At 35.4% G+C, this 18,012-nt stretch overlaps 1 protein-coding gene and 1 long non-coding RNA gene across 8 annotated transcripts in view; one reads left to right on the top strand and one right to left on the bottom strand.

Annotated features, from left to right (window-relative positions):
* The window catches only part of LOC116166746 (disks large 1 tumor suppressor protein), a 287,044-nt gene that overhangs the window by 135,939 nt on the left and 133,093 nt on the right, over window positions 1–18,012 (top strand). Inside the window, exon 1 of one of the 7 annotated variants that reach the window (XM_031481844.1) lies at window positions 15,655–15,876. The exons of the other annotated variants lie outside the window; for them this stretch is intronic. Coding sequence (XP_031337704.1) covers window positions 15,778–15,876 — 99 coding nt within the window. The 5' untranslated portion in view covers window positions 15,655–15,777. Of the gene's footprint in view, window positions 1–15,654; window positions 15,877–18,012 lie in introns of those variants that run through there. 7 annotated transcript variants of the gene reach the window in all.
* LOC116166753 lies at window positions 3,509–4,091 on the bottom strand. The gene is made up of 4 exons (XR_004144397.1): window positions 3,951–4,091; window positions 3,827–3,905; window positions 3,701–3,776; window positions 3,509–3,649 (listed from the first exon to the last, which is right to left on the bottom strand). It is a non-coding gene; the product is annotated as an uncharacterized LOC116166753 (long non-coding RNA).

Raw genomic sequence — 18,012 nt, 5'->3', positions numbered from 1 at the left:
AATCGTTCATTTTGCTAGAAAAATTCCCTTTTGGAACAGATCCATTTGTGACCATCCGTTTGTCCGTGTGCATGATAGTTTAGAAACGTGCGATCGCTTTGAAAATTGGTACACATGGTCTTAAGGATATGGTTTTTAAGTTACGTAGACTATCGAGTCAAAAAGTTTCACTCCAGGATCGTTCGGTATTCAGTTGTATCGGATTTTTTATTTCATTTTGTGACAATGGAAACTTTCCCTAAACATTTCTAAATTGTTCTCAAATATTTGAATAACTTAAAAGTACCGCGTTTTTTTGAGGCCGGAAAAAAATTGTCTGAGATCGACCGGGAAAAAACATTTTCTTATAGAATTTGGCCTGTAGAATCCATAATTTCAAACAGTTCCAAGATTGAGCAAGTAGATCAAAAGTTACAGCCCTTTGAATTTTCTTTAGAAATTGGTTTCTAGTCCATAACTTTCGATTGAGAAGTCTAATCGAAAAAGTACGAATTGTTTTGGATTCTACCCACCAAAAGTCATAAGAAAAAGTGTTTTCCCTGAGAAATTTTGGTGTAGTCGATTTTTGGTAAAAAAGGAAGGTTTATACACTGCCTTTTCTTGAGGCCCGAAAAAAAAATTGTCTCAGATCGACCCGGAAAAAAGATTTTCTTATAGAATGTGGCCTGTAGAATCCATAATTTCAAATAGTTCCAAGATTGGGCTACTACTTCAAAAGTTACAGCCCTTTGAACTTGCTTTCGAAATTGGTTTCTAGTCTATAAATTTTGAATGAGAAGTCTAATCGAAAAAGTACGAATTGTTCTGGATTCTACGCTCCAAAATTAATAAGAAAAAGTGTTTTCCCGAGAAATTTTGGTGTAGTCGATTTTTGGTAAAAAAGGAAGGTTATACACTGCCTTTTTTTTAGCCCCGAAAAAAAAATTGTCTCAGATCGACCCGGAAAAAAATTTTCTTATAGAATGTGGCCTGTAGAATCCATAATTTCAAACAGTTCGAAGATTGGGCTACTAGTTCAAAAGTTACAGCCCTTTGAATTTTCTGTCGAAATTGGTTTCTAGTCTATAACTTTTGATTGAGAAGTCTAATCGAAAAAGTACGAATTGTTTTGGATTCTTCCCATCAAACGTGTTTGCCCGAGAAATTTTGGAGTAGTCGATTTTTGAAAAAAAGGAAGATTAAGTATCCAAATACTATGCGAAGTATTCGAATACTTCTCAAAGTATTCAAATATCTTGCGAAGTATTCGAATACTTTACGAAGTATCCAAATACTTTGCGAAGTATTCGAATACTAAATATTTGTGAAAGTATTTGAGTTACAAATACAAATACTGCTTCCATAAAAGTATTTAATTACAAAGTATTTGAATACCTTAAAGGATTTGAATACTAAAAAGTATTTACAAAATCGAATACTGCCCAGCTCTGATCGATAGTACTCATTGATAGCTACCACATACTAAAATTACAACTGTTTTGAGTAGGTCAGAACTTTTTATTAGCGAAAAACGAAACAAAAATTGCAAAAGTGAAATCATGTTTTTTCATAGAAAACTCGCTATTTCTCCGGTTCTGTAAAACATAAATGTATGATTCTTTTTGTAAATTACTCTCAAGAACTAAGCGAATGAATCTATGCCACGTCCAGTCAAATCGAATGAAGAGATTGTTGCTAAAATTGTTGCAAAGTGTAAATTATAAAATTAGTGCATTGAAATCTTCACCATGCGGGGAGCTATATGAAAAAATACGTTTAATCAAAGTTTAAAACTGCCAATATGTTGCTAAAGGACCAGGAAAATTTATTTTAAAAAAATTACAAAAATCGGTTGGAAAATATTGACGCTATAGAATTTCAAAGATCGCAAACTGCACGAGGCCGGCGGCGCAGTGTGCCCAGCGGCCAGCGCTTGATCTATACAGGGTCATTCTTGACGAGCGTCAGTTAGAAAGATATGGAAACCCTTTGAAAATGAAGATAAACTGATAAGTTCTTTAAGGGTTTTGGCACATGATGAATTGAACTAAAATATTTTCAAAATGGTGCCACTTCCGGAAATACCGGAAGTAGCCATCAACTTTGTTATTTTAAATAGGGACACCCTATTTTTTCTACATTTTCGGATTCTACGTCGAATTTGGAGTACAACGATACCCCATAGTTGGCTCTTTGCTTCAAGGGCTTCGCCGATATTCAAGTTTTTGTGTCAAAAATTGAATTTGCAGGGGTAACTTTAAAAATGTATGATTCGAAAACGGTGAGAGATATTGCAAAACAGTTTTCAATGCTTTATTAAGGAAAGATCAAATTTTCTTATGGTATGCGTAACCGTCTAAAAAAGTGAGACTACGTCACTTTTCAAAGCTCTCAACTTTTAAACTTTTAAACATCCGTAACTCCATTTTTTCAAATGGCACCCCCCATTTTGTTCTTCACCCTTGTTTTCCTTTTTCCCAGACCTTTAATTTGATGCAAAATTTCAAAAGCTGCTTCAAACGGTTTCCGAGATATTCCATGTTTTAGTTACTTCTTGTGGAAAGTTGATAAAAAAATTAAATCGCTTGATGTTATTCTTTTGTTTTTATTATGATAATGTTTAAACGTCAAATTTTCGCTGCTTTTCCTGGAAGCTATTCGATTACATTCACCGTGTATTAATACTAAATTCAAAAAATCTTCATTAGTGTAACCCAAACAAACCATTATTGACGATAAGTATAAGTTCAAGCAGCGAAAATTTGACGTTTAAACATTATCATAATAAAAACAAAAGAATAACATCAAGCGATTTAATTTTTTTATCAACTTTCCACAAGAAGTATGCAGCACAGCCCCTCAATACTAATTCAACAATCACCACTAAACTTGGATTTAGTGCAGCAGCCGGCTAACTCTAAACTATAGAGTCGTGAAGGATCGAAATCCTGCCATGTACAATTGCTACTTTCAAACTCAAAAATTATAGTAGGGCGCCAGATCAAGCCAAAGCATGGAACCCTCTTGATCAAGGAGGATAGGCTCTTCCAAGTAAAATGTATGAACATGAATAAAACTCGTAGATAATTGTGGCAAGAGAAACAGAATATATTTATATTCAAATAAATGACGTTAATGGACAGGCAAATTATACGCAACGAAATGGTATTAATGGTGTGAAGCCCTGATATCTGATTGAACATTAATTAGGAGGTTTCATTCGTTACCACCATGTTATAAACAGTGGCGTGAGTGCCTTAGTTCTGACGTTAGATATACGGGTCCTGGAATTGCTAGCTAGCCCCGCACCCTGAGTATATTACAAGTATGTCCAATGGAGGTTTAACCAAGTTAACCACCAATATAAATTCAACGAATTCCCCTTTACAAGTACGCAATGGAAATGAGGTAAGTATTTGTAATTACATTAAATCATACACAGAACTGGTGAATTATTAGGTACATTTGTTTTTTTTCCAACATATGCCACAAATAAATTAAAGTAGGGTTTAAACATATTAATTATTTCTAAATAGTGATACGACCTTTACTTTCGCCGCAAGGAATGGTAATAGTAGATAAGGATTGGTTTATCAGACCTGCTGGTTTGTAGTGCCGTTGCCCATGACCTTAACCTTAGGTAAAGCCGGGACCGGTGTCTGAGGAAAAGCTAAAAAAAGACGACTTCTACTGCATGCCAAAATTAAGAGGTAACCCTTACCTAGATGTTATAGCTTTATCATTAATTCCCTTAGCCAAAGATGCCTATTACGATAACTCTCACGAATCGTACCAAACTATAAATTAATGGTGGTACTCTCAAAGATATTTCGATTAATTACCTTACCTTATAACTATAGTTCTAACGTCCTAACAAGCCTATTTAATATGTACAAGTAATTAAATTCCTAGCATTGTATCTGAAACTGATAATTTTAATTTTAGCCAATAAACGAGATAGTAAAAATTACCTTCGAGGAGGATCACTTCTGATCTGAATAATCAAACTACTGAGCCCGGTCAACACGCCAACAACTCTACTTCAGTCGGAAAACAGTAGCAAAATATGGGAGCTAGTAGACAGATCCTGAATATATATCAGTAAATTCTACAATTTATTATTTTAGCTCTAACTAGCCACCCAAAAGCCAATCACTCTCTCTCGATTTTCTACCAAAAATCCGTTGCCTTACCCAAAATTATCACCCAAGGAATGTGACCTTCCAGATAACTAAATTTCCAAAACTAATATTATATACCTGCCTAAATATATGCAACTTACATTGCGCCTATCTAACTACCCTTAAACTATCCTAGATGCTATTTTCAATTGCTACAAGTAACTAAAACATGGAATATCTCGGAAACCGTTTGAAGCAGCTTTTGACATTTTGCATCAAATTAAAGGTCTGGGAAAAAGGAAAACAAGGGTGAAGAACAAAATGGGGGGTGCCATTTGAAAAAATGGAGTTACGGATATTTAAAAGTTTAAAAGTTGAGAGCTTTGAAAAAGTGACGTAGTCTCACTTTTTTAGACGGTTACGCATACCATAAGAAAATTTGATCTTTCCTTAATAAAGCATTGAAAACTGTTTTGCAATATCTCTCACAGTTTTCGAATAATAAATTTTTAAAGTTACCCCTGCAAATTCAATTTTTGACACAAAAACTTGAATATCGGCGAAGCCCTTGGAGCAAAGAGTCAACTATGGGTATCGTTGTACTCCAAATTCGACGTAGAATCCGAAAATGTAGAAAAAATAGGGGGTCCCTATTTAAAATAACAAAGTTGATGGCTACTTCCGGTATTTCCGGATGTGGCGTCATTTTGAAAATATTTTAGTTCAATTGAACATGTGCCAAAACCCTTAAAGGGCTTATCAGTTGAGCTTAATTTTGAAAGGTTTTCCATATCTTTCTAACTGACGCTCGTCAAGAATGACCCTGTATAGTTAGCATTGCGCGCTTTTCCGACTCTTATACAAGATAGGAAATATACAGTTTCGTAGGAAGAAATTTACAAATCCTTAAGAGTCTTCTGTACCCACTGCACCCAATGTAAATTTCCATAAGAGCGCGCGCCATAAAAACTCTAGTTGTTTTTCAAAAAACAAATTTTTTTAAGAACTATTTTATAAATTTAGACCTTTATCTACAAAATGTTCGGACTATTTTTTTTTTAAGTTTATAGCAACTGAACTCTCGATCAAGACGATTTATGGAAAAAGTAAACCGACAGTTTTTTAGATAAGTTACTTTTAAACATAACCCCAAAAAATGAAATCATAATTTTTGTAAATAAAGTCTGTATCTTGGCGGGCGGTAAATCAACAATTTGAGTGTAACAAGTGGCGCCGCTGCACAGTGTCGGTGGGAACTAACTAAGCACCAAGGCAGGAGTTGACAAAGCAAGAAATTCATCTTATCTCTTGCAGCTATAATCATCTATACACTAAAATGCAAAAAAGTTGCGCTTAGGTAAAGAAGACTCTTAAGTAATTAATGAATTAATTCCTCGTAAGGAAGTCATAACCGCCAAAATAAACTTCATTGTAAGCTTACATGTACCACTTTAGTAAAACGTGCCAAGAAACCTAAACCAAAATAAGCATAGATACCTAAAAAAATGTGCTACGGGTATGTACTAAGTTTCTAAATTGGTTACTGTCGACTTAATTGAAATTATTCCCAGATCCTTTGTGGCTTAAGTTTGGGTTAGTTATGTTGTCCTTCATGTTGGGGGTTCTATTCCGTGAATTGAATGCTATAGATTTTGGACGTCGATTTGAGAAACAATTTCTAATGCGACTATCCGGTAACCGACGGAAACATGTTCATTATATTAATCAGAACCTTGTAGCCGCACAATTATATACGCTTTCTATAAATTTATAGAATTATTTGCACGTATTTAATTGTCAATGCGGAAATGTCTCTTGTAGAACTCAGATTATTGGGTCAATTTGGGATATGTAACCGGATGCTCTGGACAATATATGCTTATGGAATAATGGCTAGAATGTCGTTTGTAAACTCCCCATTTATACAGATTAATGCTAATTTAGTTTTAATTTACCTACACGCATAAATGCCTGGGAATCCTCCAAAATTCATTTAAACTTAAACATGCTATCGAATGTGTTACATAATCAATTTTGTTGCCGAACGAAACTAGATCCTAACTTCTAATTGAACAAAACTTTGTTTGCCATCGAAAAAGTTCCTGAACGAATTATAAGGTTTCCTGTTTGTATTAACCTGATTAATACAAGTATTGGACCGGACTGATTTTATAAATGAATAGCGGCAAAACAGTGGGTGTAAATAAGCGTGAGATCAAGTTCAAATAGAGGCATTATTTAAGGAGATCCTTCTCAAATTGTAGTTGGCTCGCCATTATCCAACCGCCCTTTTTGTATCCTTATCGAACACTAACCCTTTGTGGTACTTACATAAGGAAGAAATATTGCTAACGTGACAAAAATTCTGCCCAAACACGAGAACGTTGTGAGTGATGACAGTGCGCGGTTACATTAGCTGGACCCTCGTACAAGCTCTTACGATTTGAAAAAGTGACCCTCTGGAAAATGACATCAATTTGCAACGTAATAAGAATAAACGGTCGGTAAAATTAAAACGAAATGGGGGTTTTTACAGGCAATAAAACTGTGCCGTGTTAAAGGGAAAAAGTTTGAATTTCGATTATGTAATTTTAGGTCAGTTTAAACATAACTTATGATTGTGGAGAACTAGGGGATAAATAAACTTCACAATGTTGCAATTTTACGAATGCAAGAAAATATTGTGATTATCAGTGCGAAATGAGTCAGTTGTGTTTCATTGTCTTGTCTTCCTTGTATTTTCCTACCTATGTGCCGTATCTTTAGCCCTTTAATTCCACCAGCTGTGGTTCATTATACAATACATCTTTATCGAACCTTGTCAACCAGCTTTTTTTTTACTCTTCTACTATGATAAATTTTCCTGTTTAGTTTGTCCTATAACTAACTACTAATATTTTAATTTTCCCATTGTCCCCTTTTATGTATACTTATTATTTCGGTAGGACAAACTTAAAAATGATATCTAAATTAGGTTTAAGAAGACGACTATTGACTCTTTTTTATTAAATTTTACATAACTTAAGTCTTTTGTTCTCTTTTTAAGGACGACAGAACCCATAATTCCAACAAAATTCATTAGAAAGCTTGTTGGAGATGATGTCCTCAAGGTGGAGCTCATACCTATTTGAGAAAGGGGTTACCTCGCGCGTATGTGTATTATTTAGGATACACATCCTGCCCCCCTCTGCTCAGGATCCTTGGCCACTAGATCAACCACCGTTGATCTATATATCTCTCAGTGCCCTTTCTGCTAACACCTGCGAAATCACACCCTGTTTGTGTTTGATTTTAATACGATTTTAATATGAAACGCACAAAGCTTAAACACAATGCCAAGAAGTAAATCACTTGGGGTGTCGTCACGTCATTTATAATAATCCACTTCATTTTAGCACATCCCTGGATAGTTGTCAAAATTTTACTTATAAAATCAGGATCGATCCTCGTTGGACTGCATTCTAGAAAGCTTCGTTTTTCCATGCAGGTCAGATAACTTAGGAATTAAATTCAATCTTTTGTATTTTAAAGGGCAAGTCTCTCTTACCATTAAATACTAAATCTGAAGAATTAACTTAGAAAAAAAAAAGAAGTAGAGGAAACTTGTGAAAGGAATCTTATTACTTTGAGCAATTCCTGTGGATTAATTTTAATTATAATTAAATTAATTTTTGCCATGCTAAAGTGTTATTAAACATAGATGTATTGTAGTTATGTGTGTCGAGGGCCAGTAATGGGAATACGATTACTATCTTACCATTTTTTTAGCGAATTTTTGCATATTTATTTGTAAAATGTAGCTGTTAATGTTTAATCTCACTTTGGCTTTGTGCATTTCAATAATCTGACGATTTGAGCGTGACGTGAGGGAGTGCGAATATCACAAACTAGCAAAAAAATGATCAAAGTCCTCGTGTGAGATCGAAGGGACTTCAGCGCATTTTTGTGTGGCAGATCAGTGTTTTATTAGCCAATATTGACTCCACCATCAATAAGATCTTGACGAAAGCTACCACGTTCACTTTGTCGGTACCATTTTCTCACTTACCGTGCACTCGCAATTCGCGTTTGAAGTTTTGACTCCACCATCAGTAAAATCCTTTGGGGGTTACCATATTCCCTTTGTCGACACCCACTTCTGATCACCCGCAACAATTCGGATTTGAAGCTTCGACTCCACCATCAGTAAGATCTCGTCAGGGGTTACCACATTCCCTTTGTCGATACACAGTTCCGACGTCCCGTTCATTCGTAATTCACATTTTGGTAGATTTCGCTAAAATCCCGGCATAAAATCGTATTCAACTTTTGGGTACTTCACATAGCTCGACCTTCTATTAGTGACAGGAGAAAGAGAGACCGCGATTCGCGCTGTAAGAAACTTTTGGGCGCCCAAAGTCGACTACCCCTCGAAGCGCGCCGCGCAAAAGGTGGTTTATTTCGCCCCTAGGAAAAAAAACAAAATTCCGCCACGCAAGAGTTGTGCGCGTTGACAAGATCTTCCCGACGACACCAATTTGAAAACAATCGGAGAAAAACTGTAGAAGAAGATAGATAAAAACTGACAAATCTCCAGGTTAGTATAATACGCTCGGGGATGGCGTCCAGATGTCGTCGACTCCAAATCTTGTAGCCCCATCCCTAACGTTCTTAATTACACGGCCCCGATAGTTACATGTACACTCTTTGTCTTTTTACAAGCGTTTTTCTACGGGCGCGCATTTACTGCCAGCCAGCCAGCCAGCCGACCAGCCAGCCAGCCAGCCAGCCAAAGTGAGATTAAAAGCTACTTTTTACAAAAAAAAAATTTTTGCAAAAATGCGCTAAAAAGTGTAGACGCGACCCACACCGGTGGAGGGATGTACACATATAACTTTTTTTATTTCTACCAAGTACCATCTAATCTACAAAGTTCAATAGTTCCCTACGACGCTCGAGTAAATCCCAATTTAGCATCGTGTGCTCCCCTACTATTAAGAATTTTTACGAATCAGTATGAACCCAGGGACATCGTTTAATTAAATATATCCTCCCATGTATGCTGAGAAAAAGTAAAAGAGAAACCAAAACCATGAACATCCTTGAAAAACTTGAAAAAAATATGCCTCTCTACCTCCAAATTCTTCACATATCCTTCAAGTGACCGAAGTGCCATACGCATTTTGCCGACCCAGAACTTGGCTTTCGGTGGTAGAGACATTTTTCAAAATTCGGGAATTACAACCGAACGTGCAAAATACGGGTACCTGCTGGGTGCGCTAGATCCAGTATACGGCAGGAAGCTCGAAACGTAGTTTTAAGTGAACTTGATGATTTGCCATACACAACATTAAAGGACAAGCTAACGGAACGATTAATTAGTGTTTCTCAAGAACGTAATTTTCAACAACTCTTGCAACACAAAGAAATCGGTGATAAGAAATCTTCTCAATTTTTGAGTCATTTGCAAAATCTAGCAGGAGCATCAAGAACTCCTTGCTATACGTACGTTGAAGACGCCCAACGCAGAAGATTCTTACCCAAAGCTGCGGAAATACAAGCGCCGCTTAACTAACTTTTGTGTGGTAATGTGAGTGAAAGGCAAAACACTAGTCATCTGAACATCAGAAGCAATCCAGGCGTTCGGAGAGAGCAAGATAAATCTTGGAGAAGCAATGTTGTGAGCCCATCCGAGCGAAGATGGCCCATTGGGAATTTTTACGGACGCATCAGTCCTTGCAGTAGGCGCTGTACTGCAGCAAAACGATCATGGATCCTGGAAACCATTGGAATTTTATTCAAAGAAACTAAGTTCCACGGAACAGAAATACTCGCCTTATGATCGTACACTTTTAGCAATATACCTAGCGATCAAACAATTCGGACATATGGTATGACGACATTTTGTTGTGTACACGAACCGCAAGCCAATCACGTTTGCCTTTTCTAAAAAAACACGCTTTCTCGCATTGAAGAAGTGAACGTTGGCATCGATTTCGACGCCTTATCATGTGCTCGGCAACCAGATGAAGAACTAAATAAAGAAATTTCAGTCCTCACTCGTCGAGTAATACCTATTTCTGATTCTGTTGTTAAAATTAAGACGAAAACTACACAATTGCAAACAATTCTAAAAGGAAAAAACAAACACAAAAAACCAATTTACTTAATAAATTCAAAATATTCTCACATATAGGTTTTTTCCAGTATGTTGTAGTTTCCTGCATGTGAACATCATATATAGCATAATGGTTATATGTTATGTTTTATTAGTGCGACAGATGTATCTAAACATACACTTTATGTTCACTCTTGGTGAGTACCCTGTTACAACACTTCTCCAACATACACATATCTCCGTTGCTAATGATACGACCACTCTCTCTTTGTGAGTTCCGACTTACCGCACTCCGACACGTATTTTTCATGAAAAATACCCTAAAAATAACACTCGTAATGCAACTGGAGTAAAATTGCTTCAATTTAAAGATGTTCATAAATTGTCATTCTGTCCTTTTATAATTACCACTATAATTTCAACGAATCATGAAGGTATCTATAAAAATACTGCATGTCTATTTTTGGCAAGAAACCAATATTTTACGTAGCTAAATATTTTCCTTTTTCTTCTGTGCTTATTGAAATTACTCGAGTACATTTAAATCGAAACAAAGATGAGCTGTTAAAATTGGACACACTTGTAATTAAGAAATGCGGTTACTATCAGGAAATTAAGACACTATGGGTATTGGTAAAATGTGCGTTTATCCTCCTTGGTCTTTACGCTGCATTTAAACATGGACTCAGATATCAAACGGAAGTGTTGGGTGAATAAACACAATTTTTAAGTTGATACTAAAACGCCAATTTCTGAGCTGGAACTATACAAAATTCTCGCGCCACAACTAACCACTACCATCTCAATCTTTCTTAATGCACAATTTTATTTTTGAAATTTATTTTTGTTGCCGCTATAGAGCAAATTTTGTGGCATATTGTGAGTGTGACTTCGAAACAATCGACCGAGACGTTTTTACTTCAAATTGAGCGGTCTTGCAACGACATTCTCAAATTCGCACATTGTTCTCATCTGCAAAAATCATACAATATGTTGGATTTTTCTGCAGTTTCGTTCGTTTTAATGCTTTGGCGCATTACGAAAGTGCTCGATGCGAAACCTAACGAGCTTTGTGGAAGATGAAGACGATGAATCCCCAAAAAAGCTATCTAACTGATCTTATTTTTATTGCGGTTTTTCCTATCACATAGGAAATCTTGATGATCGTCAGAGCTGCGCTTTTATGAGATAGATCGATTACTCAAACAATTTTGGAAAGAAGGTACTCCTTTTATGCGATTCTCGATCATTTTTTATCTACCATCGTATATGTATGTGTCATAATATAATAAAACACTTAATTAAAATCGTTGAAAAAGAGCTTATTTCAACATGATTCAGAAAGGGGCCGCCAATTGTTGCCCCAAGTATTAAACACGGGTCTAATTTTGGTTGTATCGTTCGTTTTATAAGCTCCGTGAAGCAAATAAACGCCTTTATGTCAATTTCCAGTGGTAAATTCCTATTGTACATCACCCCCAATAAAGCAACATTAATTTGGTGAGCATTTTTATTACCGTTAAAGGCGTCAACCAACAGGAGATTAAAAAACTGCTTCTCACATTATCATTTTGTGGACTTATTTAATTGTTTTTTAGGAAACGGAAAACCTCTAGAAGTCTAGCACACTTCACAACAATCTAAGTATACCCTGTTGCGCAATCAGTTTAATTAATACCTCATTGAGATACATTCAAAAATTAATGTAATGGAATTAATTACATGAGACTGGGACACAGTTATTTAGAAGAAACACGAAATTCCTACGTTATTTTTTTAACAACTTGTCTCCTGGGAAATTATACGGTATCTGCTCCATTTCCCTTCAAATAACACTCCTCATTATTAGTTTCCTATATTAAAAGTGCTTCACTTTATTTATATGGAAATCGACCTATACATCTATAACATGCATCCCATTTATTTGATCACACAAAACAATTCCTGCGAGCTTCTCAATTAAACAACACCGTTGAACACGTTTACGTGTCTCGTTAACTATAGCTACATTTATTTGATTAATGGAAATACGTAGTGCATTAAATTTTGTATTCCCTAGAACATAGAAACAGGGCAGGGTAGGTACCCATGAAATATGAATGCGTTTCACTTGTATAGGGAATTTTTATATCATTTATGAGGAATAAATTTTGTTTTTCCGTAAATCCGGACAGCGTGTATAAATCAGAGAAAAGGTGTAAGAAAGTTTTTATATCAGTTGTGTATGTTTTTTGTATTTTCTTGGGTAAATGTTTATTGCGCTAAAGGGATTAATAATTCTGATACTAAACTTGTAGCGTCTTTTATTACCATTCTGCGTGCCTACGCATTTAAATTTCATTAGAGATAAAGTCATCACTAGGGTGGCAATACACAATAAACTCGCATCCCTAAATAGGTAATGTGCGTAGGTTTTCCCAGAAGCTTAACACTGTTATGGGAGTAATCCCTATTTTACATTTGTTTAATGTATGTATTAATTAAAAATATGTTATTTGTGTATACCTCCCCATCATTAGAGAATAGAAGATAGCATTAAGTTTGTTTACTCGTGTAAAGGGTCCTTTGCTTTTGAACTTTTATGGCGGAATCGGCCGTCCATGTAGCTATCCTTATTTTTTTAAACCCAACTCCGAAAACAAAAATATTATTAAAAAATCCCATGTTTATAATGTCGAACTGTAATTAATATTGTAAAAAGAGTAATACCAACGCTTTTTACATTTAATTTGAATTGTTTTTAGTTGTTGTGGTCGTTGTGGAGTCAATTTTAATTATTTAACGTACATGCACTGATTTATTTAGTAAGTTTATTCAATAAATGGATTTTACATAAATCCGTTGAATAATAATATTATTTGTAGATAATACGGGTTTTACTGAAAACTGTGCATTGTATCGTCTTTCAATATAAAAAAGCCGTATATGATTAACAATATAGCTTTATTTTAATTTAAAACGCATTTCACAAATAATTTCAACAACAATATTCAAAGTAAATAAAAAGTCTCTTTTAGATTGAAAGAGTTGTTGAAAGTTACCATAATACAACTTGCATTCCCTCTTTGAATAGCGATACTAATCTTCTGTTTTAAGAATAACGTTGAACGACTGTCGCGTAGGTTTTAAGTTTAATTAACGCTCCTATAACTTCAATGAAAGATATCGCTTCATCACACCATGGTCCTAAACTTTCGACAGCAAAGGGAACGAATAAGTAATTATCTGTGACGAGCTCCTTATATTTGTTTAGTTTTCTTTTAGTAGCTTGTTTTGCAATTGTACCAGCTTCTTTCGAAGAGGAGTGAATATATGATGGTGCATGGGAAGTCTGGTACTGTAGCATCCCAGATCAGGATTTTTCTTTTACTCCATGGAATAAGAGAATAAGATTAACTAAACACATTTTAACGAAAATTAATTCACAGCGTCAGTAACATAATAATAATAAATAGTAATTGGCACACCCTTGGTGTATTTTCCGAGAAGGATTAGTTTTGGACGAAAAGCCCTTATTGGCGAATTATCCGTGCGTCCGCCCGTCCGTCGATCTGCTGCACAATCATTGAGACCAATATTCCTCTTGTAAGAAGGGCCACTAATGCATGTTACGATGTGTGTCTTTGCAAATTTAAAGCTTCAGTCCGCCGTCTGTCAAAAAAAGAAGAGCTGCATTACCTGTATGTATTTAGTGTTATGTTCATTCCGTTCTCCCAAACTATGTCAGTGACTTACCTTAGCTGGGCGGAGCGGTTGTCGTCTCAATTCTAATTTCCACAGATCTGCTCTCTGGAAGACTTCCCGTAATGGTTGTGGCAACTGGGCTTCCTATACTGCTTTCCCTGGATTTTGCTAGATATCTTCTTGGTACAAATTCTCCAAAAAACAAATTTAAAGCTGTTTCGTAAAAACAACGCAAGCTGGTTAATAAGTAATACAAAAACGCGGGATTATTTAATTGTTGCATAGAAAAGCTTAATCATTGCACAGTTTACGTGACCGCTGGCGCAGAGCGAATGAGTAATAATGTCCCATTCCATGCGCATTACATACATATGCAGATTTTTGCAACTTAATCTCAATTCGTTTGCAAAATAATATTACCTACTGGAACGCATACGTTTATATATTTAGTTAACCTTTTAAAATTTGAACCGGTACTTTCTAGAAGATTTAAAAAAGATGGAATGGGCATTGAATTAAATGAGCAAATATGAGGTACTTCTTTCTAAGGGTTCCAATGAGCAAATGAAATTTTCCGATAGCGCATGAAGATATGGTAATGTTTCTGTGGCAAAAATTTCCTAGGTGGTAAAATGGTTTACTGTGAATTTTGTCATAGTGCGCTTTAAAATAAAGTATATAGCCGCTATTCCAAAAATGAGGTCGAGCCTTTCCAAAGGTGAATGTTCCTTGGAGGAAGTTACTAGTGAACTAGTATTGCGATGGGAGCTAATCCTCCCAAGGGACGAAGTTTTCGGGGGCAAGTCTGCCAAAAGCGAATCTTGCGAGGTCAAATTTATCTAAAAGAGAGTTTCCTTGAGGGTGAATTTTCGAGTAAATAGAGGGTGTGAATTTTCCTACAATCGATAGGATGCCCCGAAGTACACAAATATGTATATGTATATATCTTTAATTGAGAAAAATGCCTACGACATAATTAAATCTATTACATTTTATTTATAACAAATATAGCTTTTCAGTGTATGGCGTGTTTGGATTAGATATCTACCACGCAACGAAGAGATCTAGGATTATAATAATATTTCACTTAAACCGCTTAAAAACACCTAATTCCATTTTCACCAGCAACAAAACCGCCAACAAGAGTGCCAAATTTAAGTAGATAAATTGCGACCTCCTAATCTGGCTGCTCTTAAGCTAACTAAAAGCATAGAAACAACTGCCAAAAGAACTATAATAAATGGTTTCTCTCCCGACGTGTTTGCTTTCCTTTTTCTTATATTATCTTTTTTATTTCTTGGTGCAGATCGCATAATGTTTAATGAAATTAAGAGACCCACATAAAAAGGTATGTACCTACCTACCTGATGTCAATAAAGCTTTCCCATTCAATTTCTTTGGGCTTTCAATATTTGCGCATTTTGAACATATGCTCATGGCAAAAATTTAGGACGAGCGTTAATTGCCGATAAAAAAATCAATTGTGTCTTAATTTGTTATGCGTATAAATATTCACGGAAGTGGATAATATGCCGGTAAATGTTGGTACGCACGGCGCGCGCCGTGACAGGCGTCCTTCTTGCTAACATCGCGTTTCTCCAGCATCCCTCAGTATTTGTTTAACCACCGTTCGGAGTATAAAGTACAGTACACAACCAACATGCGCGTGCAGTCTACTATAACGTGTTTCGCGGGCTGTAGAGACTTTTTAAATTTTTGACATTACATGAATGATATTTTGATTCATACAAAATGTCCCAAACGCAAGAAGTGGTTCTGACAAGGAAAAAACTCGCCTAATTATGTTGCCAATCAAATAAGTGTCGTTGAACGTGGCGTGCATCATGAACTACTCACAAGTTTATACGTGAAAAGAGACACGAGGTGGTAGTTAAAATGGGCTTTCCTTTCCACGACAAGAAACTTCGACGCCTACGACGTTTACGTTTCTTTGGACGTGCAAAAGTTTACCTTATGGTCCGATGGCCTATGCTGGTACGGTAACTTCATAAAGTAAATTTAATATTACTAGCTCCTTGATTTAGTGCTAAACTAACTTACAAAGACCAGAGATGTAAGTTAGTTAGGGGGAGTGGAATTTCTAGCGGAATTAAGAAGCATAAATTAGTGCCCTAACTACAACTAACGTTTCTCCTTCGTACTTTGGCGCAATTTCGTTGTGCAAGAAAGTCACTGGCAACCTATTTTGCATAGTGCTCGTATGTAGGTACGCTTTTATGTATCAATAAACCATTCTTAATATTTCAGCATAGATGATACAATATTCATTGAATGTTTGATGTACCTACTATTTTCCCTCTTTCAAATACGACTAGTACTTGGATATATCTATAGAAGACGATTCAGATTTTGTGTATGCAATTTAATTTCAACGTCCTGCGCTCCCTCTTTCAAATACGACAACGTTGTGAATGATGTGATTACTGGTCCCGTACCTTTCGGAACATTTCTCCGAAGAATAAAGGCATCTAGAGTCTTTTAGAAATAATTTGACAGAAAATACGTTCCAAACTATCGAGTGCTGTCGTGTTACTTGTTTAAAACGATATATTCGTAATACAAGCAAAGAAGCAAATTGTGATTTAACAAAAAGTTTAGTTAGGTACTTTATATAGTTTAGATGTCACTTCTATTGTGACAGAATAGCGATTAACATGCAGAAACTATGCAATTTTGAAGGTAGCTACTGAATGATGACATTTTGTAAACGTACAGTGCTTTGATGGCCTGGGATCATTATCGCATATACATTTTATGATGTTTCCTAAAAAAGTAGTTGTAACTCACGACTCATTTAACTAACGTAAAATTTTTGCTTTTATTGCTCCATAGTTATAAATTAATTCAATTTTCTTTACGCTGTAAAATTTGGTGTTGACGATACCGATTAATCCCCATCCCTCCAAAAGATTACTCGCGATGGATCCGCTTGTGAAAGTTGTATTAAAATTGTATACAGCGTAATAATGCTTCAATAAATTGAAGCTTGTAAACCTCCTCCCTACTTTGTACGCGTAAGCTGATTTGCCAATTTTCTTCTTAGAGAAAGTTACAAAATTTAGTTTTATGCATCGTTGAGCAAACGCAATACGCTTTATCTAATCCTGTATTATTTTATAATTAATATGCAAACACAACAGATAATACCTGAACGGTTTTTCTTGTATAACAGTTTTCAAACTAAGGGTTAAGGAGTTTTGAATTTGGTTTTTAACTGATATTCTGACAAAAAATTATGGGTTGTAGGTTAACTGATGCGTGCCGTCTCTAAATATATCACGAGACGTTTAGCTTGTGCCAGGAACGAGAAACTATAGTTCTTATGGTAATTTCTGTATATTTCATTTTCCTTCTCATGTCAACAAATCGTATTGAAATAATTAGATGAAGTAAAAGTGCTTCACAGTGCAAAGCCGAAAGCTGTTTATTCTCGTGATCCATTTGCACTTTACACAAAAGTTGTCTACTTTTAAGCATTAAGTACAATATCCGCTTTTGTTCAAGAAACACAATGGACTTCCAAATTTTTCTAAAAGAACCGAAATGAGTTGTGCATTAGTGAACTATACAATAATTTCTTCCAGATTGTAATAAAAAGTAACAGGGAAACTGCGTCACATTCGTGTAATAGATTAATATCCCGCTCATGATTGATAGTCTAATCTAAAATGCTATTAAAGTATAACAATTTCCAGAAGAGAATTAAAAAGTACGGTTAAAGGTTCTTGATTATACCTTCAGAATAAATTAAACTGTGATAATATTTATGAGTTCAGTAAAGATTACGATAATTTTTAATATCTTAACTTCTGCATCTTTCATATTTATAGTCGAAATGAAATTATGTAAAGTTTCCCTCCAGTTCATCTCAGATTACATAAATTTGCAATCCTATTTGGGTGTAACAAACTTTTTACGCCTAACGAAATAATAAGCTGACCTTTGACCTTTTTTGTGTGCTCAAAAATGAGCAGTAGGAATCATCTCAGATAACATCCATTATTCATATCTTTCTTGTACCTCATGTGAAAATGGTCAATATTTCTATTTGTATGGTGGACATTGAAGAATGACATTTCTACTTTTCAATGGGCTTACAAAGTTTTGGTT

The sequence above is a fragment of the Photinus pyralis genome, unplaced genomic scaffold (assembly GCF_008802855.1).
Source record: "Photinus pyralis isolate 1611_PpyrPB1 unplaced genomic scaffold, Ppyr1.3 Ppyr1.4_LG3b, whole genome shotgun sequence".
Classification (NCBI taxonomy): domain Eukaryota; kingdom Metazoa; phylum Arthropoda; class Insecta; order Coleoptera; family Lampyridae; genus Photinus; species Photinus pyralis.
This window is presented reverse-complemented; position numbering and strand designations above follow the sequence as displayed.